Below are 26977 nucleotides of genomic sequence, written 5' to 3' on the forward strand. Positions count from 1 at the left end.
TCTCACTAGAGCAAGGCAAGTAACTTTCCACGTTCATTTCTAAACACTGTTCAGCAGCAAGACACGGAATCCAAGCATTGTCATGGGGGACAGCTGCAGGGAACAGTCTAGGGCAGGAATTATGATGAGGTGTTCCTAGAGCAGTGGATTTCTTTTCTCCCCAGTTTGTGTGGACTCTTCTGGCAGCCGTAATAATGCCTCAGACCTATAGGAAGAGTTCCTAATACGAACTGAGGAGCGTGGATTTGGATAGAGTAACGTGGCTACAAGGTAGCCCTGCAGCACAGATCTGCGCAGGTAACTAAACTGCCCAGCTGCAGCAGCCCAGAGCTCTGTAGGGGCATATTTAAACTCAGGATTTGCATCTGTTAGAAGCTCGGTGCTGCCGCAGCCATCAGAGCTCAAATGAGCGTGGGTGTATCTGTCTTGGGCTTCGGTTCTTGCTGCAGCAGCCAGGTAGACATTCCTTTGGTGTGCACAAACACCTTGACTGACAGCATCATCGATAATGCTGTCACTCATCTCTGATGCACGTTCTCCACTTCTCACACTGAAGGCGTGATTTCGGGATGGACGGCAATGCCTACAGAGCTGCTACTTGCTCACACCAGTCTTCCAGCAGCTCCGCCCTGCCTTGTCTCTCTTTAAGATCTGCAGCTAATTAACCCGAAACCCAAACCACATTCTTTCTATTTGGATGAATCATTCTGAGGCCATAGGCAATGACCAGCTTTATGCTAAACCTTCCTCTTTCATGTGGCTGAGACATGGCTGATGGTTCCCATACATGCATCTGAGATTCATTGGCAAGCCAGATGCTTGAGGACAAACATGCACAAAGGATATGGGCTCCATGGTGTGCTCTGACAGTGGGAATGTGCTGGTTTCTGCCTTTCCCTTTCCTCAGCCCTTGTGACTCAAATCCGGTCTAATTTCTCATCCCAGAGATGGGGCCCGGCCCAAGGCTCAACAGACAAGGGATGTGGGGCCTGTCCTTGTGTGATGTCTGCATTGTTTGCTGCTTCTGGGCCCGTGGGATCTGGCAGAGGATAAAAGCTGAGCTCGCTTAGAGCTGGCAACACTGGAGTATGAGATGCGTGGTCCCTGGCTCTGGTACAGCGTTGCATGCACGAGAGACTTGAGCACGGCAGGGATCGCTTTGTTTCGGGGGTACAAGAACACAGAAACATGAAAGCACAACATTGATGTCCCTTTCCCATGTCAGAGCAGCGCTGGGTTTCTCCTCGCTGTGTGGAGCACGGTGTGATGCTAGACCTGAAGTCATCCCAGCTGACTGCGTGTGATACGCAATTCATTCAGGCAGGCAGCTGGTAATGCCCTTTCCCCTTCTAGAATATCTCAATTCAGGGACAAAAACTGTGTAGTATCGTGCTCTGTTTTTCCAGGGCCACCACAAGTTGTCACTGAAACATAGCAATGTGTGCTCCAGTTCCTTGCTAGGTGCATGGCGGGTGTCCTGCAGAACATTGGAACAATCCATGGCTGATCTTAGCCAGGAAAGGGAATTTCTGTTACTGCTGTGCTGATTTTTTTTTTTTTTTTTAATTATTTTTTTTGCAGTTAACGGCTCTGGCCATCCATGGTAGGGAAGGAAGAACAACTGCACTGCCTTTGCCCTCTGGCAGCAGGGGCTGCTGGGCAGAATGCAGCCACCAGCCTAAGAAGCAGCGTAGCTCATGTCAGGTCAGGGCTGGCTGCGTATCTGCGTATCGTGTGGCCAGGAGGGAGGTGGCTTGGTCTGGCTGATGCTGTGTTTGGCTAGTGTGACTTGCAGGCTTTGTGCAAGGAGAGGAATGTCCACAGAGGAGTGATGTCACTTAGTTTTTTTGATTTGTTTTTCAGCCTTGAGCCTAGGATGCCCATCGTGCTGCCTTTTCAGATGTGATTGTGGGCTTGGGTCTAGCTCCTGCAGCTGGAGGGGCACAGCCACGAAGCAGGATTTTGGGCTAGGATAAGAGGCCTGAGTTTGAACTGTGTTGAAGTTCAAAATGGGTTATATTAATTCAGGAGGATTTCTGTTCCAGTAGCGAAATTAACCCCTAAACCAAATTCAGCTGCAGCTCAGTTGGCCTAAATCTTCTCGCCGTGGCACTGAAGCAGCGATCGGATTAATGCATGGAAATGTCAGACCGGGAGAACAGGTCTGTGATGTGCGGAGCTGGGACTGACGTGCGAGTGGAAAAGGTGTCTCGTTTTCCCCAGGAGCGCTCCCCGCTGTGCTGGGAGCTGGTTCCTGCCAGGAGGAGGTGGAGCCGGAGGGCCAGCACGGGGCTTTCTGCCAGATGACAGGAGGATGAAGGCGATGAAACGCGGCTCTTGCTGTCTTTCTTGCCAGCAGTGGGGAGCCACTGCAGAGCAGCCCAGCCCAGGTGTGCTTCAAGTGCTGGTTTTCCCTGAGAGGTAGTTAGCTCTAAGCACAGTTTGAAATGAGGAAGCAATTCGTAGATGCTAGCAAAGCCTTCAGCAGAAGGGCCGCTAGTGAGTGGCCCCAGCAGTGCTGAAAATGCTGCGAGCACAGCTCAGATAACAGCCCAGCGTCAGGAGCAGAGAGCAGACAGAGCTAAGTTGCTAGAAGCAACTTTGTCCCTGGTGCAAAAGCCGGATGTGGCCGGGAGCCAACATTTATTGCTCGGCAGAATAAATAAAACAGCTGTGCTCAAATGGCCATGAATGAAACCTCAGCTCCTCTGACTTTCTGGGTAATCGGACTTTGTCCGACCTCAGGAATAGCTGTAGATGTCATAAAGGTGAAGCAGCTCCCAGCATTTATAGGAAAGGTGCCTCCTGCTGGTTTCCAGTCCCAGCTCTGTCCTGTTCTGTGACTTTCCCCTGCCTGCACTTGCATGTGCGAGCCACAGCCGGGCTGGAGCTGCCCCACACCGCAGCTGCTGCATGGGGTGCTCCAGGCTGGCTTTGTAGGGCCAGCTGTGGGTTCGTCTCCCTGCAGGCTGTTGGATGAGCTTCCCGTGGGGTCGAGGCAGCCCAGCGGGAGTGAAGGGGAAAAAGCCCAGCCTGGGGGCTGAAAAGAGCAGAGGCATCAGCAAACAGGATGGAGGTGAAGTCATTTTATCTTCTTCAGCCACCACGAAGAGGGCGGCTTTTCCTTCCAGTCGTGCCAGTTCTTGCCCACACTAGCAGCTAGGGATGGCTGTGACGTTGATTTATTTAACTCTGCCTGAAATTGAATAATTGCTCACAAACCATGCTTCTGTGGCGAGACATTTGGTTGCACCTTCAGTGCCTATTTCCTCTGGCCATGCTGATTCCTCTGCCTCACACCGCCCACCTTTAGTAGAGCTATTCCTTCCTGCTGCTGCCCCACAATTGCCTGCAGCAGGCCCAGAGCAGGCAGCACCCTGGGAGAAAAGTGGCAGCTCTTTCCTCTGTGCTTTTGGGCAGCGAGGAAACCAGCTCCACTGAGGATGAGCAGGTGAGGGCAGAGAATAGCTGAAACTTTGGAGTTCTAAACAGGTTTGTGGTCCTTCAAAGCAGGAAGGCAGTATGAGAGGTGAGCTTTTCTTTGTCCTGTGTTTGTCCTGTTATCCCTCTCCTGCAGATTAAGGCTTGGACTCTCCCTCAAAGAGCACTCCCTCAAGCAGGGAGTGCTCTTTGCTAATTTTACTAAACATTTATCTCCAGTGTGGGCTAGGAGAACTTGCAGACTAAGCATACAGAACAGGCAAGGGACACAGTGAGTTTTATTCAGATTTATTAAAGAAAGTCCAGGCTAAGTAATAAACACACACAACTGCTGTATAAAAAAAAATATATAAATGTACAGAACTAGCCCATGGGCAAAGTACTGTCACGTGTTAAGACATCTCAGGCAACTGCCTCTGGTGCTGACTGCCTTCCAAGTCACAGCTATCACACAGCAGCACAGCCCAGAGCCCACTGCCAGTTACTTAAGAGCTTCCTTTGTCCTTTCCAGTAAAAATATCACTTAAAATATTAAAAGAAAGAAGTACAAAACAATCCTCTGGCTCCCAGTCAGAGATCACGAGTGAGCAGACAACTTGGAAACCTTGTGCCCTCTCAAGGGACAGCACAAGCTGCCAGTCCACAGGGGCCCCTCCGTGCTTGTCCCCTCCCTGATCCAAACGAAGGGGATTTACAGAAGTGGTTCAGAGCCAAAGCTGCGTTGCCCTGAGCCCTGCTGCTGCTAATGAGATCTGTACAAGGGCTGGCATCCAGGACAGTTCAGATTGCTGGGTAGCAGGGAGGCACTCCTACTGCCCGTGTCTTCTGTCTGGGTCCTTGGCGAGGTACAACTGGCAAAATCAGGTGTGAAGAGAGCACTGAGACGTGCGCACTAAACACAAGAATGCTCCCCAGGGCTCAAAACCAAGAGAAATCTGCTATTGTGGAATGACTACTGCTTCTTCCCCTCTGCAGCCAAGAATTTTCTAGAGGTGTTACAGATTATCTTATTAAACAAGTTGGTTCAGTTAGCAGATCTCTTGCAAGGGGAAAAAAAAAAAAAAGCGGGGATCTGTGATTCACTGGCATCTTTTCTGCCAAAAGTGTCTAGAAAGGTTTAATTCCAGTTGCAAACTTTTAAAAAAAGTTAATTGCTGAGTAGCAGGAAAGAAATGGCTTAAAGGGGACACCAGAGAGTAATTAGACGTGGAGAAACCCTATGTTTATATGTAGACAGGGCTTGTTTTACAGATGCAATTACCAGCCATCCTGGGACTAAATCCCAGCTATAATCTTGTTCTGGCACCAGCTCATAGCCCTCGTGTCCCACAAGACATTTGGGTGCCACTAGCAGATTAACTGTGGCACCAGGAGGAGGAAGCTGTGCTAAAAGCAGCAGCCAGCCCCTCATGGCACCGCACCGTCTGCCCGAGCTCCCCCCAACAGCATGTGAACACAGCGATCGTCTCGACGAGCTTTCTGTACTTTCTGTACCAGGGACACCCAATCCTGCTCGCAGCTAGCATTCCCCAAAATCTTTGCATAGGCCAAGACTCAGGGGAAGGACTAGGACGCCAGGTTAAGTGTCTTGTTATTTATACTAATCTTCTCCCCGCGGCATCTGAGCGTCTAAAAAGATGCTCTCTCTGGCAGGGTTTTGGATCTCAAACTACCAGCCTAGAAGCACATTTCTGGAGCCGCTGCCTGCATCGAGGCTGTTCTCTAGGACAACTCCAGCCAGGATCACGGCGCATCTGCCCTTCAGAGTCCGACCCTCACGCAGCACAGAGTTAAGGAGCAGCTCTCCGTTGGCACGCAACCATTTACCTCCCAGCTTCTCCGCAGCTCAGGCAGAGAGGTACTTCCAGGTGCTGACGAAGGCGGTGGGGATCAGGGAGTAGGGCACCGTCGTGACGCTGCTCCAGGTGTCGGACGAGGGGTCGTAACAGTCCAGCGTCTTGCAGCGCTGAGCCCCGCAGTAGCCCCCCACCACGTACAGCCTGTTGCCCGACGTAACGGCACGGCAGCTGATGCGCTTAGCGGTCACGTCCCCGAACTTGGACCACTGGAAGGTGTCACTGTGGAAGCGGTACGCGGAGCTGGCAGAGAACTCCGTGTCCCCTCCGATCACGATGATGTGGCTGCCCACCACCGCCGCGGCCGTGTAGCGCCAGGGCTGGGGGCAGCTGGCAGGCACTGTCCAGCGGTTCTGGCAGGGGTCGAAGCACTGCACCTTGGGCAGCTTCTCCTGGTTTGCGCTGGTGCCACCGAAAACAAACAGCTTCATCTTGGCCCCCACCACGGCGGCGTTGCTTACACCCTCGCGGAGAGGGGCCACCAAGGACCATTTGTCCAGCTGGGGGTCGTAGTGTTCGACTTGCTTGAGAGAGACGGAGGGAGAGGCCGGGAAGGCGCCGCTCCCTGCCGTGTGACCCCCCACCACGTACAGACAGTTGTCCAGCTCAGCGGAGCCGTGGCCGAACCGCGCCACCAGCATGGGTGCAGCCTTCGCCCACTCGTCATGGAGGGTGTCGTAAACCCAGACATCCTTGGAGGCTCCGTTCTCGGAGCCTTTGCCACCCGTGATGTACACTTTGCACCCGATGGCGCAGGCGCTGCACTCCTTGCGAGGGCTTGGGATGTCAGCACGGGGAATGATCTCACGGGTTTTATGATCCAGCATGTAAATCTTGTCACACATGAAGGTCTGGCCACCGAGCAGCAGCAGGGCCTGGCTGACCTTGCGGGGCCGGGCACAGCATCCCGTGACAAGGCCGTCGTTCTGCAGGATCTTCATTTTGCATCGTACCGCGTCGGCCACGATCTCCTCCCCCAGCTTGTGGCTGGTCACCAGCTTCTCGCAGGCCACCTGCTTCCGCAGGTAGGACTCGGGGAGAAGAGCCAGGCGGACGGAGCGCAGCAGCTCCGGCAGCACTTCGTGGCGTCGGGGCAAATCGTACCGGATCCAGCCTATAACAGCTTCGTACACCAGGGTCTCGTCCTCTACCTCCAGCTCCTCGCTCTCCACCAGCTCGAGCAGCTTGTCTTTGGGCAGGCGGAGGAAATCTTCGGTCTTGCAGAGCGAGGTGAAGTTGGCCAACGCCATCCTCCAGGACAGCTCCAGCAGCCGCTCGCAGCAGTGAGCGTCGGACAGCAGCAGCATGTTCAGGCAGTTCCCCGGGTAGAGGTTCTTCTCCAGGAAGTCGGCCGAAGCATCCCGAATATCCTGGAACTGCAACATGTCCCCGGCCTCCAGCAAGGACTCCGCGTTCTCCTCGTTGATCAGCACGCGGGCCGAGTAAGCGTAGTCCAGCAGCAGCTCCAGCACCTCGGGATGGAGGGAGTCGTGGAAGTTGACCTCGGCGTCCCTGCTCTCCTTCAGGCCCCCGCTGAACATCGCGTCGAAGTAGCGGCTGCAGGAGGCCAGCACGGCGCGGTGGCAGTGGAAGGCCTGGTTCCCGGCGCGCAGCACCACGTCGGTGAAGAGGTGCCGCTTGCGGAGCAGGTTCAGGTGGGTGAGGAGGCTGTCGGCGTGGCCCGGCTTGTGGAAGAGCTGAATGTTCATGGAGCCGGAGCTCGAGCGGGATTTCCGGTTCTCGTGGCTGCTCACGGACATGGTGGGGAGGCTGCTCCGAGGCGGATAACCGGAGAAGGACCGGGGAGAGGTGGGGGGGTCAGCGGCGAGGCTCGGACACCTCCGGGTGCGGGGCGAGCCCCGCGGTGCTGCAGCTGAGCGGGGGCAGCGCGGTGCCCGGCGACCGGGGACCCCAACGGGGACGGAGCACGGGGCCTGCCGCGTCCCGAACGGGTGGCGCTGGGCAGTCCCGGTGCTCCCGGTGTTCCCGGTGCTCCCCCTTCCCCCGGTGCCGCTCCTTACCGGGCTCAGCCCCGGAGCCGCCTCCGCCCGCCGCGCCCGCCGCCCCGCTACTGCCGCCGCGCCCCGCAGCCGCCGCGTGGCCGCCCCGCCGCAGGCCCCGCCCCCCCCGCGGCGGAGCAGCCAATCAGCGCCCGCCGGCGCCCGCGGCTCGTTCTTTGTGAATGAGAGCCCCGGGCCGGGCGCGCGCGTGCGCCACGCGTTAACCCTTTCCCTCCCGTCGCCCTCCTAGGTAGTAGGGTGGCGCCGGGCAGCGCTGCCCCCACCTCTCTCCCCCCCCTGCACCCGCACCCTTGGGCCAGCAGCACCCCTCCCTTCCGCAGCAGGCTTCCAGCAAGCCCGGGGAGGGGAGCGGCACGCCAGATCTGCCAGCCATAAAGCGCGGCTGTGGCTTTGTTGGTTGTCGCCCTGCCATAAAGGGGCCATAAAGCAGGAGCCACGATTCTGAGCCGTTATCAGCCACCCGCGCTATCTGCTCGCGGCCTTTCGCATCGCGGCTTGCTGACAAAGTGAGGTCACGGCCGGAACGAACCATCCCTGCTCAGCAAATGTTTCCTGCGGGGGGCAAAGCAAGAGCTGAGTAGGGCCGAGGGATGTTAACAGCAAAAAGCAGCGGCAGGTTCCCTCCTGGGAATCAGTTCTGCCCTCGTTAGACCTCGTGCAAGAAAGATAAAGTCAGCTGCAGCAAGTGCTGCCACGGAGTCAGCAGCTAGCAGCCACCACCAATAGGTGCTTAAACACTGTGGGTGATTTGGGAGCCAAACGGTTCAACAGGACAGCAGTAGGTTCAGACAGCCCCACACCCGAGAACCTCCTGGGCTTTATTTAATGTCCACAGCTTAAAGCTGCGTGACAACACAAAGTGCATAACACAAGTGCACTTAAGCCAGTTTACAGCATCATTTCACTACATTAAAAGCATGATTTGTTTTTACTACTTCTGCATCAGAGGCGGTTTGCATAGGCACAGTTGTTTTGTGTTTTAAATCACTGTAACTGCACCTTGTCCCATGCTGAGCAGCACAGCATGTCCCGAAGGAGTGGTTTAACCAGGTTTCAAACGCACGCATATAGGATCTGACAGATTTAAAAAAAAAAAAAAACTGCTATGTCACAGCTGGTGACATCTGAGGACAGGACTGAGCAACAGCCACAGCTGCCTGTAAGCAGCCGTGCCCAGGTGCTCCACCCGTTTTGAGGCAAGGCTTGCAGTGTGATTACAGAAAGAGCCTTTTCCAGATAATAGCTGCCAGCAAGCTGAGTCGTGCTGCAAGCAAACACCTGCAAATCTGCCACCAACTCCTGAGTGAAGTCAGTAAGACACCCCCTGTGGCAGAACTGGCATTTAGCAGGGTGAAGGTCCAGATAAACAACCAAGCAGGGCAGCAAGGACAGGGCAAAGGATAAAGAGTATCAAGGCCTTGCTATGCTCTTTGAACACTGGTAGCAGAGAGTTTCCCCTGTCCATGCCAAAAAAAAAAAAAAGCTAAACGTACTGGAAAGGTGGTCTGTGTGGAACTGAGGCACATGGAGCACAAACACTGCTCGGACTAAGCAGAACTGTTTTCAAAAGATGCAGCTATATGAAAAGCTGAAGCAGTCAGGTGCTTTGAATTATTCTGCCAGAAGAAAGGCGGGTAGCAGATGGTCTCTGCCTGCCCTTGGGGGTGCTGCAGCTAACACAGCACAAACGTGTTTTGTTGCCTAGAAACAGTTTGGGGCTTTCTACAGCCAGATAAATAACATTTGTCTAGTTATCAAAAGTAACGATGACTCAAGGCCACTTTTGAATCATTCATCTCATTTATTATTGTCACTGCTTAGAAATATGACTGTAAAACACATTCTTGCATTGGTTTGACCAGTCCTTTCAAAAGTGATTAATAGATTTGTTTCTTTTTTTAAAAAGTCAGTTGGCTCTTACAGAGCTCGGTGGAAGAGCTCCACCCGGTGGCCTTCCACAAAGGCACAGCTGAAGCCTCTGCACTTTTTTTTGCATGTTCTGGTTTAACCGAGAAGTCTCAGTTCACAGTATTTATTCATAAATGAGTAACAGAGGCTGGAAGAAAGCTTAGTAAGGCACTGCTTACAGCTGGTGTTTCTTTCCCGTATCACCTCTACAGAAACACAACTGTCATAAATTAAACAGCCCACAACCCAGCAGCCTCCCTCTGCCACCTGCTCCTCTTTGTGCTTTGGGCATCTGCTCTGAGCTCAAGCACCAAAATATCTGACAGAGAAGCTTCTGTGACAAAGGTCCCCTCCCTGGCTCAGATGAGGCACCAAGTGCTGAGCCTGGGGCTTGAACTCGCAGAATCCATCCCTGGGAAGTTTTGAGTAAAAGAACCGTGGCCATTTCTCCACCAAACACTGACTTTGTGCTCTTTTAAAGGAGAGAAGACCAGAGGATTGCATTTGCCTTTTGAAGTACAGGATGGAAGGATGGGAGTACAACTTTCTTCCTCTATGTCATCAACCCTATGAGATTTCTTGATTTTCAGAGGATTAACCTGAAAGATTTCTCTGATAAAGAGTTATAAAATGTGTTAACCATACGTGATCCTCTCTGTAACAGGGACCTCGATTACAGTCTCAATTACAGGATGCACAGAATTACAATCATCAATATCCAGGAGAGTTAAAATACACCCTGCCTCAATAAACGCATTTTTACCATGTAAAAACTGGGCTCCAGAGGCTTAACATGGCTCATGCAGCTCCAGAATTACTCTCTCTAGATGCCTGGTAGATACCAATCAGGGAAGAGATGGTCCCCAGGAGTCCTACTAACCACGGCGGAAACTGCCCAGCCCAGAGAAATCCTGGTGGCAGCCAGTGGATGGCATTGGCGAGATCTGCCATGTTACTGACGATGCTCAGAACTTCACTCTTCACTTGGGCTTTCATTTTCTTTCGATCCTGTGGCGAAGATGTACTGTTAAAAGCAAGAATAGTGTTAGTAAGAGCCCAGAGCGGAATAACAGTTAATGATGGCTCATAAATGAGAATAATTATCCCTGGAAGTCTTCAAAAGACGTTTAGATGTAGAGCTTAGGGATATGGTTTAGTGGAGGGCTGTTAGCGTTAGGTTGGAGGTTGGACTCGATGACCTTGAGGTCTCTTCCAACCTAGGAAATTCTGTGATTCTGTAAAAATATTTGGGTTGAAACAGATGTAAAGCCAAGAAATCCTACCACTTCTGCTGCCTCAGCTTCTTTCTTAACCGGAACAAAATTCTCAAGGATCTGAAAACAAACAGATTGAAAGTTATTTCTCCTGTAGCATGGAAGGGGAGAACTTTACTCTAGCGTTAACCTCATCCGTGAGCATCTCAGGGGAGAGGCGCCTTCGTTTCATCCCGCTCCCCAGCCGGCCTTACCGCAGGATGCCCAGGAGCAGGGACAAACCCCAGAGCCTGGTGCTCGCCTCCCACCACTTGCTCGAGCTGGCGGGGACGATGCCGGCGTCGGCCGCCCAGGCGACGTGCTCGCAGGGGTAGTAGAGCTGGTCGGCCACGTTGCAGAGCACCGAGAGCCCGCGCACCACCGCGTCCTCGTCCTGTGGGGAGCACGGCGGCCACACCTTGACACCTGTAGCCCACCCGGGGCTGCTCCCAGCACTCCCACCGCCGCCCTGCGCTCACCTTGGGCCCCAACCCGTAGCCGTGGCTGTAGCTGAGCATGGCGAGGTCGTCGAAGAGCCGCAGGACGGTGCGGCAGTGGCTGAGCTGCGCTGACACGGCCAGGAGGCTGCCGGACAGCCCCGCTGAGGGGCTCTGCCGCCCTCCCAGCGCCCCGCCAGCCAGCTGGCAGCCATAGCAGAGAGCGCGGACCTGCGGGGGCACAGCCCGATGAAGAACAACCGGGATCGGGCCCTACCCGGCCCGGCCGCCCTCCCGCCACTCACCGCCCGGTCCCGGCCTCGGTAGGACTCGAGCGCGGCGACCAGGCCGCAGAGCCCCCCCGCCGCCGCCATGGCAACGCTTCCGGGTTGGGCCGCGCGGGGCAAGCCGGGAACATGGCGCAGCGCGGCCGTTGCCATGGTGACGAGGCCTAGTGGCTGCAAGGCTCCGTCGAGGCCTTCGTGAAGGGATGGCGGCTTCGTGCCCTCCCTCAGCCCCCAGCACGGGGGTTTCCGTCCCGCAGGGATCCCGCCTGCAGCTAGGAGCTGGTTGTAGAGTCCCCGAGGAGGCCGGTCGGCCGTTTTCTCACGTTCAGTTCCCCCCTTTCTGGGGGGTTCACCGGCCGGCGCCGGCCGCGCAGCCCCGCAGCGGGGATGTGCTGAACCAGAGGCTGGCTGTGGGCAGGGAGCTGTGCTCCGAGACGCGCCTCGCCTTTCCAGAGAAGCCCCTGGCGCCGGTCACCCCCATTGTGCCCCCAGCATCATGCGTCCGCATGCACGCAGACCCCCGCATCCGGGTCCTCACCTCAACGACAAGGGAGAACTACCCCTGTCCTGATGTCCCCCCCCAGAGACCTGCCCTTCCCAAAGCCCAGGAGTGGAGCGATAATGTTCTTTGTGGAGACAGAGAGAAAATAAGGCTCCCTCCGTCTGTCTACACCTTCTCATATCCAGCACATGAGATCCAGCCTGTTGCCAGGGCACGTCATGTGTACAGGGGTGAGTTGTCCTCACAGTCTAAAGGGCTGCGGGGATTTTTGGTGGCATGGCTCAGAGGCACGCTGCAAATAATTAAAGCTGTTACAACGATTTGGGTATTTTCCTTTCTGATTTCATAGCTGAATAAATCAACCTGATGCTCATAAAACAGGTTTATTTGTGCTAACTAGAGCCACTCACCAGCCAAGCTTTTCCTGCAGAGAACATCTTTGCTCGCTGTAGCCTCAGATGTTGCAGTTCTCACACCAAACCTGCATCACTTCTGATGCACCACATCCACATTCTGCGATCCTGCAGTTCACCTTGTTGCAATCTGGTGTTCATCATTTTGCTGTTTAACTATACTAAATTGATTCAAGAGTACAAAAATGCTAAAAGAGCAGCTGCCTTGCAATTGCAGCTTCAATATCACGAATATTTCCTTACAGTTGTAAATATAGCATTTTTAGAAATAACACCATTCATTTCCCCTTCTGGCTGTTTGGCAGGATGTCCTATTAAAGGGGATGGACGATCCTATTACCACACTTCTTATCAAGCACAGTTTAAAGGTGAATGGAGTCCACCTGTAAAGCCAAGTGAAAAGGTAACAATGAATTTGAGGAGGACCAGGACACAGTTAAAGGACAGCACGTTGCCTTGTTGAATTCTGTACTGAAAGGGATGTGATTTATGCATGTGAAAATCAGAGGGATGGAAAGGCAGAGATGGGAAACACGGGGATTGTGCTTTAAGCAGCAGTTCTGTAGCTCTGTTGGCTTCCCTTCAGCACATGTCTCGTATTAAATTTGGGGATCCAAGAAGCAGTGGATCTGTGAGTGAGCAGAAACATGCCTACACTGTTCCAGACAAGAGAAAGCACAGGTATTCAGCAGGATAGCCTGTCAGGCCTCTCCAGGAGCTGGTCCTTCTGATGAACATTGCTATTTAAGCAGCTCATATCTGATATCTTGCAGGGACTACGACAAGGAGCGTGCTGTGTTCCAGATCCACCACACAAACCTGCAGCTAGGGGATGGTTGCACCAGATTTTCCACATCAACATCAGAGCTCTTCCCAGTACACAATCTAGGTAGGGTAAGTCTGTGACACAGAGACAACGCACAGACTGCTGCTGATGTTTATAACCAGCTGAATGGTGGGTTTTATTGCTTGTTCTTAATGATATAATTATAAAAAGATACAATACATGGATATTGTATGTATACAATTTTATATTTCTAATCTTTTATCATTTTTGTGTACTCAGTACCAGTATCCTCACTGTGAGGTTCAGTTTCATCCTCACCCTACTTCCCTGGCAGGTTAAATAGCTGTATTTATTCCTGTGCTTTATTGCATTTGGAGAAACTGCTGTAGCTATAAATCATGCAGAGGATGGAGTTTCTCTGACATCTTTCATTCTTGCCTTTGCCAGAGCCTGTAGCTGTTGCTCATCCAAACAGAAATGCCTGCTCCATCCCCAGAGGCGACGAAGATCCTGAGAACCTTGCGCTAGCAAGAATGACTACGACGCAGTTCTTCTACCCAGAGGTCTGTTCCCAGCTTTGCAGGTGATTCTCTGGTGGAGAATCTCTCCTTTTTAATGCACACTCTTCTGGCACCTCCTTAGGCCAATATTGTCTCTTCTCCCCTTTTCACACTGGGTGGCAATCCTAGACTCTGGGCTGCATGAGTCTAATGTGAAAATCTACATGAGTAATGTGAAACAGGGCACCTCTCCCAGCTACAGCCTATTTCTGTTAAAGCCAGCTCTTGTGTTCTCTAGACTGGCAGGTGGAACTTCTCACCAAAGCCTGACTTGCTACTGCAGAAACATCAAAGCAGCATCTGCTTAGGAGCTGACCGTTCAGGCTCCTGTTACTTCAGCACAACGCAGCAGTCAGACTATCAGCCACCACACCAGACCCAGAGGGTGACAGGAGGCAAGAATCAACGTGGCAGCCACATCCCCTTCGACTACCACAGTAAGATTAAGTTGCTCAGACTGTCGTGGTGCTGGAAGTCTTGCTTACCCATCACCTTGATGCCTGTGCCAGCCGTAGTCATTCACTGTTATCATACAGCAATTGTTGGCATATTCAGATGGTGACATGAGTGATTTCTGGGACATGAACCAGTGGCTTGACCTTTCTTCCTTGCTATGTTTGTGTTTTGAAGTTGCCTTGTTTTTGTACTCGGGGGAGGAAGGAAAGGATTTGAATCAAAAGCTTTTGCAACCTCAGGAAGAGATGCAGTTAGAGCTGGTCGTGGGAGGCATTAAGAAAATCCTCCTGGCATTGCCTCCTCTTTCTGATGGCCAGTATTGTGCAGCTGAGAGAGGTCCCTTCACACCATGTATCTGTTTTTAATCCATTTGTTTTACTAGATGTGGAACAGATCACAGCGGCAACTGCTGTTTTCATTGGACACATAACTACTAGATGGAATGATATTCCTGTATCTTCCATGTGAATTTCTTAATTTATCTCCTCACTCTGAGAACTGTCTGACTGCAGTTGTATGCTGGCCAAAGGTTTTCAGTGAAGTGCTGACTGCAAAGTCTGTCTTTGCCTCTCGTTAGTGGAAATGCATGCAGATCTGTGACTGCAAGTCAAACTGCAACGTTTTCTGATGTTGCTTCCTAATTTACTGGCTTGCATCTTCTTTTTACTTCAATCTGTGAGCAGATGAAAGTCCTGTCACAACCACGCAGGCCATGCTGGTCCCACACAGACAGCAGAAACGACAACTCTCTGAAGACATGCTGCAGCAGGTACAGCATTAATAGGCTTGCATTTACCACGGGCAGGTTAGGGAAGCAGGATTACACAAAGCGAAGCTGTAGCCGCCCCATTAACATCATCAGATTTGATGTGTGCTCTTGAGCCATTTAAAATGGGACAGTCATGCATCAAATCCTGTCTGTATCCAGTCTTTAGAAAACGCGCTGTGGGGAGCAGAGTTGGAGCTGAGAAAATCTTTGAAGGGAGGGGAGGGACAGGTGACTAAGACCTAAGCCAAGGGAGGGGAACGCTGGAGGGAGGGGGAAGGTGCTTTTGGTCCTCCCAGAGGATCAGAAGGGGAAAATCTCAGGCATAAATTAGCATGTCCAGAAGTGTCCAGTCAGGGTAATGTCTGCCTCTTCCCCAGCTCTGTGCCCCCACACTGAAAGACCTTCTGTCTCCTCAGATGAAATGCTCACACTTGGTGCTACCCTGGAGGGCGCAGGACCTCTTCAGCACAGAGCAGAAGGATGCGTTCACACCTAAGTACAGAGGCCCAGCAGAAATCCAAACGGGAGACTCCCAAGTGAGCCATGTCCCACTGGGGACCCTGAAAGGATACTGCCCCCGGAGGAAGGTGGTCTTTGCACCATGACGTTCCCCCTTTCTCGCTGACTGCCCGGGACTTCCTGCGCTATCGACTGCCTCTGTGTTGTTTTACCTAGCTCTTCTGGTGCCCTGCTTTTGGCCCACCTGTGTGTTATTACAGGTAACATTTATTTCAAGAGTTGAATGAGGACACAAAGTGTTGTGACAACAAGAATAAACATCTGGGGATCAGCCCAAAGACATGGGTGACACATTTCTGTGGGTTGCAAGACCCACAGAGTGCCTCCGGGCAGGTGCTGGGGCAGGAGGGAGCAGGTGGGGTAGGGGAAGCTCAGAGGAAGGGCAAGAGATCAGAGGCACTGTCAGGGCTGTATGTGGGCTGGAATCTTCCCTTGTTATCTGTTTAGATTTTGGTGTCAAGGCCTGAAACCAAAGGTCAGTGAACAGTAGGACAGAGAGGTAGCCCTCCCCAGCTTATGATGAGTGGGCTGTTTTCCTAGCGACGAGCAGTGTATTTTTGTTGAGTTGATAGCTCACGTGGATTTCCTGAATGCTGAGCTTGCACTAACTCTGTTTGGGCTGTAGATATTTTGAAGCTGGATCCGTGTGGGGCGGTCAGCTCCCTCCCCTGGGAGGCCAAGTGAGCAGGGTCAGCTGGTGCCTTGTCACAGCTGCCACTTCACAAGCTCGTCTTGGCCTTTTGATGCAGACAGACTTGATTCATGTGTGCTGCAAACCAACACCGAAGCATTTGAGCAGGCATTACTGAATCATTTCCAATCGCTGCGTTCTGTACGTAAGCAGGGGCTGGGCCCACAAACCCCTTGTGTTTTCCTCTTGGGATTTGACTCTGCTTCTCTTGGGAAAGGGACGTTCTGTGCTCCACACGTACTTCACAGAAGCTGCACACTCAAGCCTTGCAAATTCCCACAGGCACCTCACATCGGTGTCTTACGCCGGTAGGTTGCAAACACCTCGATTCAAACGCCTAGATTGCATCACTTGGTGTAGTAACAGGGACTCGCATATGCCATGGGTCTGCCCCATAGCTTTTACGTGACCCTGAGGTGGCATTGCCACCAACTGCACTACTGCAGGAACAGCCGTGGGTCACTGGGGTTGTTACGTGGTGAACATCAGCCTTGTGGTGGTCCCAGCTGGCTGGGGAGCTGCTGCTGGGAGGACCCTGGGGTTGTTTACTTTTTTTTTTTTCACATGGATTTTGATGCCATTTCAGACACAGAAAGCAAAGCTGGCTTTGGGGGTAAGGGCCTTGGCTTTCTAAACCCCTCTCCATCCACTTCCAGAAACACCTCAGGGATGCCTGAATTTGGGAAGGCCGAACAGCCTTTCTGTGCTCCCCCCAGTGACATGAAAGCTGCCAGCGCGGCTGGCGCTGCGTGACAGCTCCCTGCGGACGGAGCCACCAGCACGTACCAGTGGCACATCAACAGCGTCTGTGACTCAGAGATAAGACAACGTCTGACGTTGTTGCTCCTTCGGCTTAAAAACGCGTCACTCGCCTCCACGGCCCCCTCCTCGGCGCTGCACCAGCCTCGCACACGGGGTCAGCACTAAAACATCACCATAAAACGGGGTCTCAGTCCGACCTTGGCAGAGCTAGGCCTGTAGGGCTAGGCCTGTAGGGGCAGGGATAAATAGGGATTTCGGGACAGCCTTTGCTCTTTCTCCCCTTCCCTGGAGGGCCGCAGAGGTGCCCGTCCTGCTTGCCCAAAGTGGGGACCAGCCTCGCGGAGCTGCCCGGATCATCAGGGGCAGCAGCGATGCAGCCCCTCAGGCGTGTGAGGAGTTTGGTGGTGGAGCTGGAGGACGGGCGAGTGTGGGGTGCCTACGGCAGCGGGGAGCTGCTGCACGGCCGCGTGCGGCTGGAGCTGCGCGGTGCCCTGCGGCTGCGGGCGCTGGAGGTGTGCGCTCGCGGCCGCGCTTTCGTGCACTGGCTGGAGAGCCACAGCGTGGGGCTCAACACCGTCTACCACGACTACACGGCCTTCCAGACCTTCCTGTACCGCCGCTGCCAGCTCATCCCCGGTAAGGTTGGGGCTCGGGGGTGGTTCTGTGCTAAAAGGTGTTGGGTTGGGACCCCCGTGGGCTGCAGGCACCCCCTCTGGGCAGGTCTCCACCCTTCCCGTGAAGGTCGGTGCCACCTGCAAGCAGCAGCATCCCTCTTGGCCTCTGCCAAGGGTTTCTTTGCTGCTGGTTTCGGGGGGGGGCCGGTGAGCACGAAAGGGTTGTGGCTTTTGTTCTGTTTGCACAGGGAAGTGCAAATAGAAGTGTCTGTTCACAAGCGTGGAAAGAGCACTTAGTCGCTCAGTAAATATTTGTTTCCAGTTTTCTGATGCTGGAACCGCATGCCCAGCTGGCATGTTGCTTGGACCTACTGCATGAGGACAAGCCACTTGAATTATTTGCCTAGTTGGGATGAAATGCTCCAGAGCCAAGGGATACGGGACGTCGCAGCTGTCCATCCGCTCCTTAACTCTGCCTTACGAAAGCGCTTGTCTTTTATCCTCCCCCACAATGGCATTGTTACAGCCGTGGCTCTGTGCTTCCCCTCCTCCCCTTTCCAATGCCATTTTATTGCCTGTCCTGCTTGGTGTCCGAGGGTGCCTAATGCTACGTACTGAGGGCATGTCGTTGTGCTGGAGCCCAGCTGGCAAACGTAGAGCTTGCAGGAGCGATGGCAGCTGCTGCTCTGGAGGTGTTCTTACCCCTAGACTGCACTTTAGGGCCATATTCCCCTTTTCTGGATGACTGTGCCTAGCCACCTGCTCCAAACACCTGCATTACTCCCGAGTTTCTGTCTTTTTGGCAGCGGCCCTTCTGCGCTGTGCCTAAGGATGGCCCCTTGGCAGCTGCGAGTGTGTTAAGCGGCCTGATGACAATTAAGGATGTGGGAGAAGCCCGCGCCCTGAACTCCAGTGGAGAAGATCCTGAGTGGTCATCACACTGTATGGATGGTGGCTGCCTTAGCTGTAAGGGTATAGGGTGAGTTTGATTCCCCGTTATCCCTGCAGTGGATTTCTTTAGAGAAGCCACGAGCTGCCGCGAGCATGTTTGCACTCTGCTGCGAGGACTGGGTGTTATCCAAGCCCCCGGAGCCGGCTGGAGGAGGGCGCTTAGCCAAGGGCTGGAGGAATTACAGGAGCTGCTTGGCCTTGCCAGCACCCTGCGCTCCCGTAGCTCGGAGCTAATGGCTTCTGGCCCTCGCCTGCTGCGTGGGGAGAGTTTAAGTGGGCTCCGTGGGGAGCAGGGAGCCTCGCCAGAACTTGCGGGCTGTGATTTTATCCTCTGTGTTCACCGAGTGATTCCTTCTCTCCTTTGTGAGAGGGACACGGGCCTGTGATCACAGGAGTGCTTTAAGGAGGCTGTGGGTTGGGGAGAAGCGCTGCTCTGCGGCCAAAATCCCTTCCTGTGGATCCCACTGGGCTCCTGCTCTGTCCCCCCCGTCACCGGTGGCAGCGTGAGGACGTTCCTGGGGTCGGCTAGCGAGAGGCTGGTGAAAACGTGCCATCATCTGCAGGCCCTGTGACTGCTCCCTTGTTGCTTCTCGATGAGATCAACTGTGTCTGCGTGGTGTTTAAAAAATGCAGGTTTTGTCATGGTAACAAGGCAGTGCAGAGGAGGGAAGCCAGGCGGAGATAAGCGCCCTCCGCTCTGCTCTCCACTCAGCTGTGACTTTATCTGCAGTTTCCTAGCAGGGTGGTGAGGGCTGGCACGGGGGTGCTGTGCTTCGAGACGTGAGAAGGGGTGGAAGAAGGATGTTCGGACTGCGTTTCAGGGCCATTGAATGTATATTGTGTAAACAGGGCACAGGAAGAGAGGAAAAGATAGGGCTTTCATGGGCAAAGCCAAGGCCCTGGCTGCTGCTGTATGAGGTGCTGTGAGAGGGGCCTGGGAGCTGCTGACCCCAGCTGCTGGGCAGAGCCCTGCGTGGCTCCAGAGCCATCAGGGAGCAGTATCAGGGTCCCCAGGGTGAGCTGGGGAAGGAGAAGCTCCTTGAGAACCACTGCCAGCTTCTGCTGGAGCTAATTTCAGCCTGGCCAGACTCTAGATGGGGCTGATGAGTTGGAGATGGCTCCTGCCTGCAGCCCGGCCGCCTTTCAGCCGGTTGTGGGCACGAAAAGCCCTGTGAGCTGGTTGTGACCCTGGGCCCTGCAGCCCTAGGTCCTTGGGGAGAGGAGAGACCCCCCCACCGCCACCCCAACCCCTGGTGCTGTGGGTCCCGGGCAGGTCGCAGTGGGGCTTCGCAGCCTCGCGAGCGGCGGTGGCTGCAGCACGGGAGGGAGGTTTGCAGAGATTCGCATCCCGTGGGCGACGGCTGAGTCACAGGCTGGGGGCTGCGAGCTGACGGGCTGCAGCAGGGATGAGAAAAGCACAGGACGGAGCCGCCTCGGCCCCACTGCAGCTCCAGGACCCCCCCACCAGGACCCACACGGCCTCCGGTGCCACCGTGCATCGCGGCGGGGACACCGGGCGCCTTCCCGGGGCTGCCGTCACCGCCTGAGTCCTGCCGTGCCGTGCCTTCCTTCCTCCTTCCCCGTTGCTGTCGGGCTCCCCTCGCAGTGTTTGCTCTGATTCATGTTTGCTCGTGGCAGCAAACGGGCACGTACGCAAAACAAAACGCGGTCCCCTTCCCTCGCGGGGGAGGCAGACGTTTCCAGTCTGCCTTTGGAGGCAGCTAAAGCATTGCGAGGCTCCAGCCCAGCTCATTTTCAGGGGCTGAGATCAACCCGGTTCAGCACAGCGGGACTTGCCCAACACGGCTGGGAGCAACTCGAAAATCCTCAAGGCTTTCGCAGCCAAATGCTGAGTAACATTTTAATGCCTGCCTGTTTTGTCTTATCCCAGGCCCGTGCCCGGGGTGGAGAGCTCTGCTGCTTCGCAAATGTGACAATCATGATTAAAGTGGAAGCTTCTGAGGCTGAGTTAACCCTTTTGGAGGGGGCACGGGCCACTTTCTGCCCCACTTCTCCCTTTTACAGCATCTCTGGGTGCTGCTTATGGTGGCGTCCGTGCCAAGAACCAACAGCTCCCCGTTTTCATGCCTTTACCCCCACTGAGCACCAGCAGCAGATGCTGATGACGGAGCGAGACCCCTGCGCTGCCCACGCAGATATAACTTGTCGCCGAATTTTGGAGCAGCCCCACACAAACCCCAGCACGAGCTGGTGGAGAACCAGCGCTTCCCTGGTTAAAAGGCACGGGGAAAGATGCATTGCTCACTGTGTAATTGCACAAGCTGAATGGGAGCCAGTACTTCATTTCTTAGAAATAAGCGAAGCGATGTCCCAGACCAGCTTTCCCTTCACCGCCAGTTGGCCCGGCCCTGCCGTGCGAGGAGCCGAGATCCAGTTGCAGCCTGTTCTGACCCCTGGGAATGGCTCTTGGGAAAGATGTGAGCGCGTCTGTGTGCGGCGCCCGGCGCTGCGGGAACGGGACGGGAAGGCGCTGCCGCTCCGAGGCGCGCTGATCGAGGGGGGTGAGGAACCCCCCGGTCACAGCCGCCGGCTGCGAGCCTGAGAACGAGGAGTTCTGGGGTGTGTGGGGTCAGGGACACGGCCGTGATGGGAGCCAGAAGCCTTCCTCACGCGGGGACAGCAGCACCGCAGCAGAGAGGGGCTGATGTACGGGGGGCAAACGCTGAGCTTACACACACGTCTTCTGCGGGGTCCCTGCGGGGCTGGCGGCTCAGCCCCCATCCTCATCGCGTCCTGCCCCGTCCCTGCTTCATCCTGCACCATCCCTTCCTCATCCTGCCCCATCCTGCCCCATCTCCAACCCATCCCTGCCTCATCCTGCCCTATCCCCAACCCATCCTGGCCCCATCTTTGCTTCATCCTGCCCTATTCCTTCCCCATCCTGCCCCATCCCCAACCCATCCCACCCCGTTCTACCCCATCCCTGCTTCATCCTGCTCTCTCTCTTCCTCATCCTGCCCCATCCCACCCCATCCTGCCCTATCCCCAACCCACCCTACCCCATCCCCGACCCATCCTGCCCTATCCTGCCCCACTCCTGCTTCATCCTGCCCTATCCCACCCCATCCTACCCTATCCCCACTCCATCCCCACCCATTCTGCCCCATTTTTCCCTCATCCTACCCCATCCCCACCCCGTCCCCGACCCATTCTGCCCCATTTCTTCCTCACCCTGCCCTATCCCACCCCATCCTGCCCTATCCCACCCCATCCTACCCCATCCTACCCCATCCCCGACCCATCCTGCCCCATTTCTCCCCCATCCCACCCCACCCCCGCCGCCAGCCGAAGCCTTGGACACCCTTCGGCCACCCCAGCACCGCAACCTCCGAGGTGCCGAGCCTTGGGGAGCCCCCATCCCACCGAGGTGTGTGTGTGGGGAGGGGGGACACGGAGGGCTGGCGGCCACCCTTTGCCCCCTCCCCCTTGTTTTTCAGCACCCTCCGGGGCCGCCCCGTCCCGCCCCATCGGGGGCCGCCCCCGGGCGCGCCGGGCACTTAAAAAGCGGAGCTGCGAGGCGGTGAGGTTAGGAGCCGGAGCCGCCATCTCGCCATGCTTTTCGATCGGCTCAAACGTTTCGCCATCGTGCTGGAGGGTGCGGAGCGAGGGGCTCCGGCCGCTTTCAGCCCCGGGCAAGCGGTGGCCGGCCGGGTGCTGCTGGAGCTGGCGGCGGCGGCGAAGCTCGGGGCGCTCCGGTTGCGGGCGATCGGTGCTGCTCGAGTCCACTGGACCGAGTCCCGCAGCGCCGGCTCCAGCACCGCCTACACGCAGAGTTACAGCGACCAGGTGGAGTTCCTCAGCCACCGAGACACGCTGCTGGCCCCGCCAGGTACCGCGGGGGTCGAGCTGAGATGGGGGGGGGAGTTGGGGCTGGGGGCTCCGGGGTTAGGGTGAGGGTTGGGGTTAGGGTTAGGGTTGCAGCCCGGCTCTTGGGGAGCTGGAGACACCCCGCTTAGGGACACCCCGACTGGGGACACCTTGCTTGGGGACACCCCATTTGGTGTCCCCCCCTTCTCTAATCCCACCCCTGGTGGAGAAGCAGCCTCGGGGAGCTGCATTCTCCAGAGCCCCAGGGGTCCCAGCCAGCCCCACCGAGCACGGTGGGGTGCAGCCCTGCAGGGCACAGGGTGCTCAGCCACCCTCCTTAGCTCCAAGTGCCCAAGCTGCCGTTCTGGGCAGCCACAGGGTGAAGCAGAGCCCACCCGGGCAGCCCCCGGCTCCCCAAGGCACTGCACGCACAGGGGTGTGCGGAGAGCAGAGCCTGGTGCCCGCGGGACGTGCCTGGCCGCGGGTCACAGCTGTGTTGTTGTTGCTGCTGCTGCAGTTTAACCCCGGCAGAAATATTCCAGCAGTGTCGTGCTGCTCCTTCCCTGCCTGCGCTGCTCCGTCACCGATTTGCTCGGGGAGGAAGTCCTGCAGATGCGAGATAATCGTCTTCAATCTGTTTTGCCCACAGACAATGGTGAAGTCACCGTCCTGCAGGCAGGAAGGCACGAGTTCCCCTTCACTTTCCAGCTCCCGGAGTAAGTTCGTGTTTTTTGTTGCCTTAATGTAAAGGGGAAGAGGAGCTGCTCGGTGCGTGACACAGGTCCTGGGGAGGGCGGACGGGGCACCTCGGAGCTGAACCGTTCAGCAGAGCCCTCCTGAATTGCTCCCTGCTTGTACACAGGACCCTGGCTACCTCCTTCGAGGGAAAACACGGCAGCGTGCGCTACTGGGTGAAAGCCAAGCTGCACAGACCCTGGTCAACGGTGAAGAAGGTGAAGAAGGAGTTCACCGTGATCGAACCCATCGACATCAACACGCCTGCGCTGCTGGTGAGCTCCCCCTGCTCCGCCTCGGGGCTGCAGTGTCTAAAGCTTGGCCAGTGCCTAAAGTGAGCTTGTCAAACGTGTCACGGGCCTGATGTCCAGAGGGAATGTTTGTCCCCTGTGACTCGTGCCCTCCAGCACTACCTGGGCTGGGCCCCGAGGAGCACGGAGGTCATCTGTGCCTCCTGTTTTTTTGGGAACTGAAATGCATTGCGAAAGCATCTTGCATAAGATTCCTAGGAACTTGCTGATGCTCCCCGAGCAGGTTGTCAGCGCCAGGGAGGTGTTCGCTTTGTCTTTCATCGTTTCTTTCCAAATAGCTCAAATATGTCCCTTTATTTTTTTCCAGGCTCCGCAGGCAGGTGCTAAGGAGAAACTTGCTCGTGCCTGGTACTGCAATCGTGGCCAGGTTTCTGTGACTGCCAAGATAGACCGAAAAGGCTACACCCCAGGTGAGCACCCCACCGTGCTGGCGCCCTTCAACTTCTGCAGGCCCTGGGGTAAACCTTGGTGGGAGAGGATTTGGGCTCACCGCGAGCTGGGCTCTTGCCTTCTGGCACAAAATTAGAGAGCATTAGGGCACGCACCTGATGCGAGCGGCCACCTCGGGACACGCTCCTGCTAGACGAAGTCTTGTGCCAGCCAGCAGGACGAGCCCTTGGTGATCCTGTGCAGGAATTCCTCGGGCAGGACCGGCCTCCGTCTCCCCTCCTCCAACACGCACGTCTCTTTTGGCAGGTGAGGTCATCCCTATCTTTGCTGAGATCGACAACTGCACGAGCCGGGCGGTGGTGCCCAAGGCGGCCATCATCCAGACTCAAACCTTCATTGCTCGGGGCACCAAGAAGCAGAAGAAGTCGGTGGTCACCAGCATCGTTGGCGACTCCATCGCGGCGGGGAAGCGGGAAGTGTGGCACGGGCGGGCGCTGAAGATCCCACCGGTGGGGCCGTCCATCCTCCAGTGCCGCATCATCCAAGTGGAATATTCCCTGAAGGTGAGGGACCTGGCGGGGACCAGTGTAAAAGGTTCAGCTCTCGGTTGTGCTCCCCGTCTCACCAGAGCTGTGCTCATCGTGGGTGCTGGTGCTGAGCATTTTGGGGCTGGTGACCTGTGTGAGGTCTCGGGTTCCTCCCGTGCAGCTGTGGCTGCGCTCCCCATGGCATGCAGGGGGTGAGGGCTTGTGCTGTAGTGTTCACATCTCCCTCTGCTTCCCACCACAAGAATTCCCTTCTGGAATTCCCTTCTGGCCAGCTTGAGCTGGCGCTCTGGGGAATAAAGATCCACCCCTCTGGATTGGGAAAACACCAACAGCTAAGTTTCCCTCTTGCCTCCTGTCTCCGCAGGTTTGCGTGGATATTCCTGGGACGTCCAAGCTGCTTCTCGAGCTGCCGCTTGTCATCGGAACAATCCCGCTGCACCCGTTCGGGAGCCGCACGTCCAGCGTCAGCAGCCAGTACAGCATCAACCTGGACTGGCTGAGCACCATCCCTGAGCAGCCAGAGGGTGAGCATCTCCCTGGGGTCTGCCTGGGTGCTGCAAACCCCCCCGGTCAACCCCCTCATGATAGAGAGGGGCAGAGCAAGTTCTCAGCCTTGCCCCTTGCTCCGGGACTAGCTTTTGCTTTTTTTTACTTAATTTTTCAGTTGTGGGTTCCCTCTGAACTGGTGCCATTTACCCAGAACTGGGAGGGTTTGGGAAATAGTGAATTAGAAGCCATTTTACCTGCATGTTCTGGTCCCTGATGGCTTTTTTTCCCTCTCTTCAGCTCCCCCTGAATACTCGTCAGTCGTGTCCAGCCCGGAGGCTGAGCAGAGCCTGGCTCCGCCGTGCCCCAGCGAACTGGGCGGTGTCCTGGAAGGTCCCTTCTTTGCCTACATCCAGGAGTTTCGCTTCCGACCACCTCCACTGTATTCAGAGGTAACAAATCCCCCAGCTCTGCGGACCTGGCCTTGGGGGCTGGAGGGAGATGGGGGGGATGTGACCGCTGCCGGGGTTCCTGACTGTAAATTCGGCTTTGCAGATTGATCCAAACCCACCGTCAGACAACATCCGTCCACGCTGCATGACCTGCTGAGAGAAGCACCTCGGATGTGACTGACAGCGTGACAACCCGTCGGGTTGAAAGCTTGCACCCTCGCAGCCCTTCGGTCTGGGAACGGCGCCCGAGCGGCGGCTGAGCGACCAGAGCTGCAGCGCTGAGACCCCGTCCGTGATCGCTGCCCTCCGTGCTCCTGCCGTGACTGTCCCACGGGGTGACACCGAGCTGCAGGGCTGGCTGGTGGCGTGGACTCGTGCGTGGTAGGAGAGCACGTGTGGGACCCTGCGGTGTGAGCAGCTAGGTGGGACGCAGAGGGTTAATCACCGCCCCAGCATTTTGGGGTTTGGATGGGACATTCGGCACGAGCCAAGATTGCTCTCACCTTGTCTGCAGTGGCTGTGCTCTGGCAACTCCTGTCACGGAAAACAGGAGCTTGGAGGTATTTTTTCAGGATTACTAGAGAATATTTTATAATCTTGTGCTGAGTTCATCCCGTGGTGGTGCGGGTGCAGCCCTTCTCCTGCAGTAGCTCACCAGGGCTGCAGTGTCCTAAGAAAGTAACAGGCCTTTTTCTGGCCAGATGAAGCAGAGCCTTTGTCCGCTGCTGAGAAATGTTGCCACGAGCCTGGTGATGCCTGCAGGGGGAATGGTTTGAGCTGCCTCAACAGCCTGGCCAAAAATGTAAAGACTTCCATGGATTATTGTCAGGGCGGAGGACTGGGGGGATGAATTTGTTTCCAAAGCAGCAGAGATCTGTGGTGGCCTTTTGGTGCCACTTAACAAGAATGTGGAAGCTGGTTCCTGCGTGCTGGCCTGAAACCTGCACCATGTGCTGCTGCCTCCCCCCAGGCTGGGGCTGAAAACCAGCCCCCCGCCTGCAGTGCCACCACTGGGGGGTCTTTCTGGGCTCCGTGGTGGCCAAGAAAATGAGAAAGAAGTCTGCTCCGAGGCTGGCAGCAGCCACAAAAGCTGATGGGAGATGTGGAGCTGAAATGAGCCCTCCAGGGCCAGGAGACCTGCTCAGGAGGGGCCTGATCCTGTGCCCGCAGAGGGGCCGGCAGCCCCGGCATGGTGAGGAAGGCCCAGCAGCAATTTGTGCTGCTGCTGTGGGAGCTGGGTGCTGCAAGGTGCCTGCTGGGGCTGACCCCACACCCTCTGGCACCATCTGGGCAGGGTTTGGGGGCTGGGGACCTTTGCATTCCCTCTCTGAGACAACCCCGATGAGCGCCCACGGGGCTCCATGAGGAGCCAAAGCCAGGCGTGCCTCAGCCTCTGTGCTGGGACCACGCTCGGCTCACTGGGGCTTGCTCAGAGGACTTTTTTTTGTATCTGTGAACACTTTTATAACGACCACTCTTGTCTGATATTGTTCCTTTTGTACGACTTTCGTTGGGGGATTTTTGTTTGAAATAAATTCTTCACACCCAGCTCTTGCGTGGCTCTTACACGGTGGATGTTTTTCTGTTGTGCTGTTCCTGCTGGACCCACTCTGCCCGTGCTTCCCTGGCTCCTGTGGCAGCTGGGAGATGCTGCACATGAGCAGGAGTGCTCTGACCCTCACCACATCGCCCCGGGGGACCCAGCTCCATCCCACTACCGGTATTAACTGGCCTACTGGTATTAACTGGGTCAGGTGGTCAGCGCTGCCCTCCGGCACCGGTTAGGGGCTCACAGCCTGTCCCAGCCCCGGGGCTGGTGCTGAAATTCCCCAGCTCTCATGGTCAGTGTTGGTGCAGCACAGCCCGAGGCCAGGCAGCAAGGCCAGGTCCTGGCGGTCTGCTGAGACCCAGGGGCAGAAGGGTGAAGTGTCCCGGATCCACGCTCTGCTCCGTGCCTCCAGGCAGCCTCGTTCCTCTTCCACCACCTCCTTAGTGCTGCA

The 26977-nt window shown here is 55.8% G+C and overlaps 3 protein-coding genes and 1 pseudogene across 5 annotated transcripts; 2 read left to right on the forward strand and 2 right to left on the reverse strand.

Moving 5' to 3' along the window:
- Positions 1-3713: 3713 nt before the first annotated feature.
- LOC311424046 (ectoderm-neural cortex protein 1 pseudogene) lies at positions 3714-7353 on the reverse strand (annotated as a pseudogene). The gene has a single exon. The product of its transcript is annotated as an ectoderm-neural cortex protein 1 pseudogene (transcript).
- Positions 7354-9099: 1746 nt separating this feature from the next.
- On the reverse strand, positions 9100-11371 carry PEX11G (peroxisomal biogenesis factor 11 gamma). Its single transcript, XM_084498833.1, has 5 exons — positions 11222-11371; positions 10959-11147; positions 10695-10873; positions 10510-10560; positions 9100-10250 (listed from the first exon to the last, which is right to left on the reverse strand). The coding sequence occupies exons 1-5, from the start codon at positions 11354-11356 to the stop codon at positions 10025-10027; spliced, it is 780 nt and encodes a 259-aa protein (XP_084354959.1). The 5' UTR covers positions 11357-11371; the 3' UTR covers positions 9100-10024.
- A 21-nt stretch (positions 11372-11392) lies between these two features.
- SAXO5 (stabilizer of axonemal microtubules 5) lies at positions 11393-16985 on the forward strand. The gene is made up of 9 exons (XM_084498830.1): positions 11393-11935; positions 12424-12521; positions 12705-12799; positions 12892-13007; positions 13353-13468; positions 13704-13902; positions 14605-14690; positions 15107-15277; positions 16469-16985. The coding sequence occupies exons 1-9, from the start codon at positions 11407-11409 to the stop codon at positions 16532-16534; spliced, it is 1476 nt and encodes a 491-aa protein (XP_084354956.1). The 5' UTR covers positions 11393-11406; the 3' UTR covers positions 16535-16985.
- ARRDC2 (arrestin domain containing 2) lies at positions 16772-26525 on the forward strand. Of its 2 annotated transcripts, none has more exons than XM_084498832.1 (8): positions 16772-17298; positions 22705-22771; positions 22918-23065; positions 23409-23511; positions 23798-24054; positions 24404-24563; positions 24826-24977; positions 25081-26525. In XM_084498832.1, exons 1-8 carry the CDS (start codon positions 17034-17036, stop codon positions 25132-25134), a joined length of 1206 nt encoding a protein of 401 aa, XP_084354958.1. In that variant the 5' UTR covers positions 16772-17033; the 3' UTR covers positions 25135-26525. The 2 variants fall into 2 exon arrangements, with proteins under 2 accessions (XP_084354958.1, XP_084354957.1); XM_084498831.1 differs by lacking the exon at positions 16772-17298 and adding an exon at positions 21614-22077.
- The last annotated feature ends 452 nt before the right edge of the window (positions 26526-26977 follow it).

The sequence above is a fragment of the Aythya ferina genome (assembly GCF_964211825.1).
Source record: "Aythya ferina genome assembly, chromosome: 26".
NCBI classification, from domain to species: Eukaryota; Metazoa; Chordata; class Aves; order Anseriformes; family Anatidae; genus Aythya; species Aythya ferina.

What these genes read in the sequence shown, in the direction of transcription:
- PEX11G (XM_084498833.1), bottom strand. Translation starts at nt 11,356, where the DNA reads ATGGCAACGGCCGCGCTGCGCCATGTTCCCGGCTTGCCCCGCGCGGCC. An exon ending in ACCGAGGCCGGGACCGGGCG is followed by an intron (nt 11,148 to 11,221) that starts GTGAGTGGCGGG and finishes GTGCCCCCGCAG; the next exon opens with GTCCGCGCTCTCTGCTATGG. An exon ending in GCTACGGGTTGGGGCCCAAG is followed by an intron (nt 10,874 to 10,958) that starts GTGAGCGCAGGG and finishes TGCTCCCCACAG; the next exon opens with GACGAGGACGCGGTGGTGCG.
- SAXO5 (XM_084498830.1), top strand. Translation starts at nt 11,407, where the DNA reads ATGGCGGCTTCGTGCCCTCCCTCAGCCCCCAGCACGGGGGTTTCCGTC. An exon ending in CTTCCCAGTACACAATCTAG is followed by an intron (nt 13,008 to 13,352) that starts GTAGGGTAAGTC and finishes TGCCTTTGCCAG; the next exon opens with AGCCTGTAGCTGTTGCTCAT. An exon ending in GATACTGCCCCCGGAGGAAG is followed by an intron (nt 15,278 to 16,468) that starts GTGGTCTTTGCA and finishes TTTTTCACATGG; the next exon opens with ATTTTGATGCCATTTCAGAC.
- ARRDC2 (XM_084498831.1), top strand. Translation starts at nt 21,801, where the DNA reads ATGCTTTTCGATCGGCTCAAACGTTTCGCCATCGTGCTGGAGGGTGCG. An exon ending in TTCACTTTCCAGCTCCCGGA is followed by an intron (nt 22,772 to 22,917) that starts GTAAGTTCGTGT and finishes GCTTGTACACAG; the next exon opens with GACCCTGGCTACCTCCTTCG. An exon ending in CCGAAAAGGCTACACCCCAG is followed by an intron (nt 23,512 to 23,797) that starts GTGAGCACCCCA and finishes CTCTTTTGGCAG; the next exon opens with GTGAGGTCATCCCTATCTTT.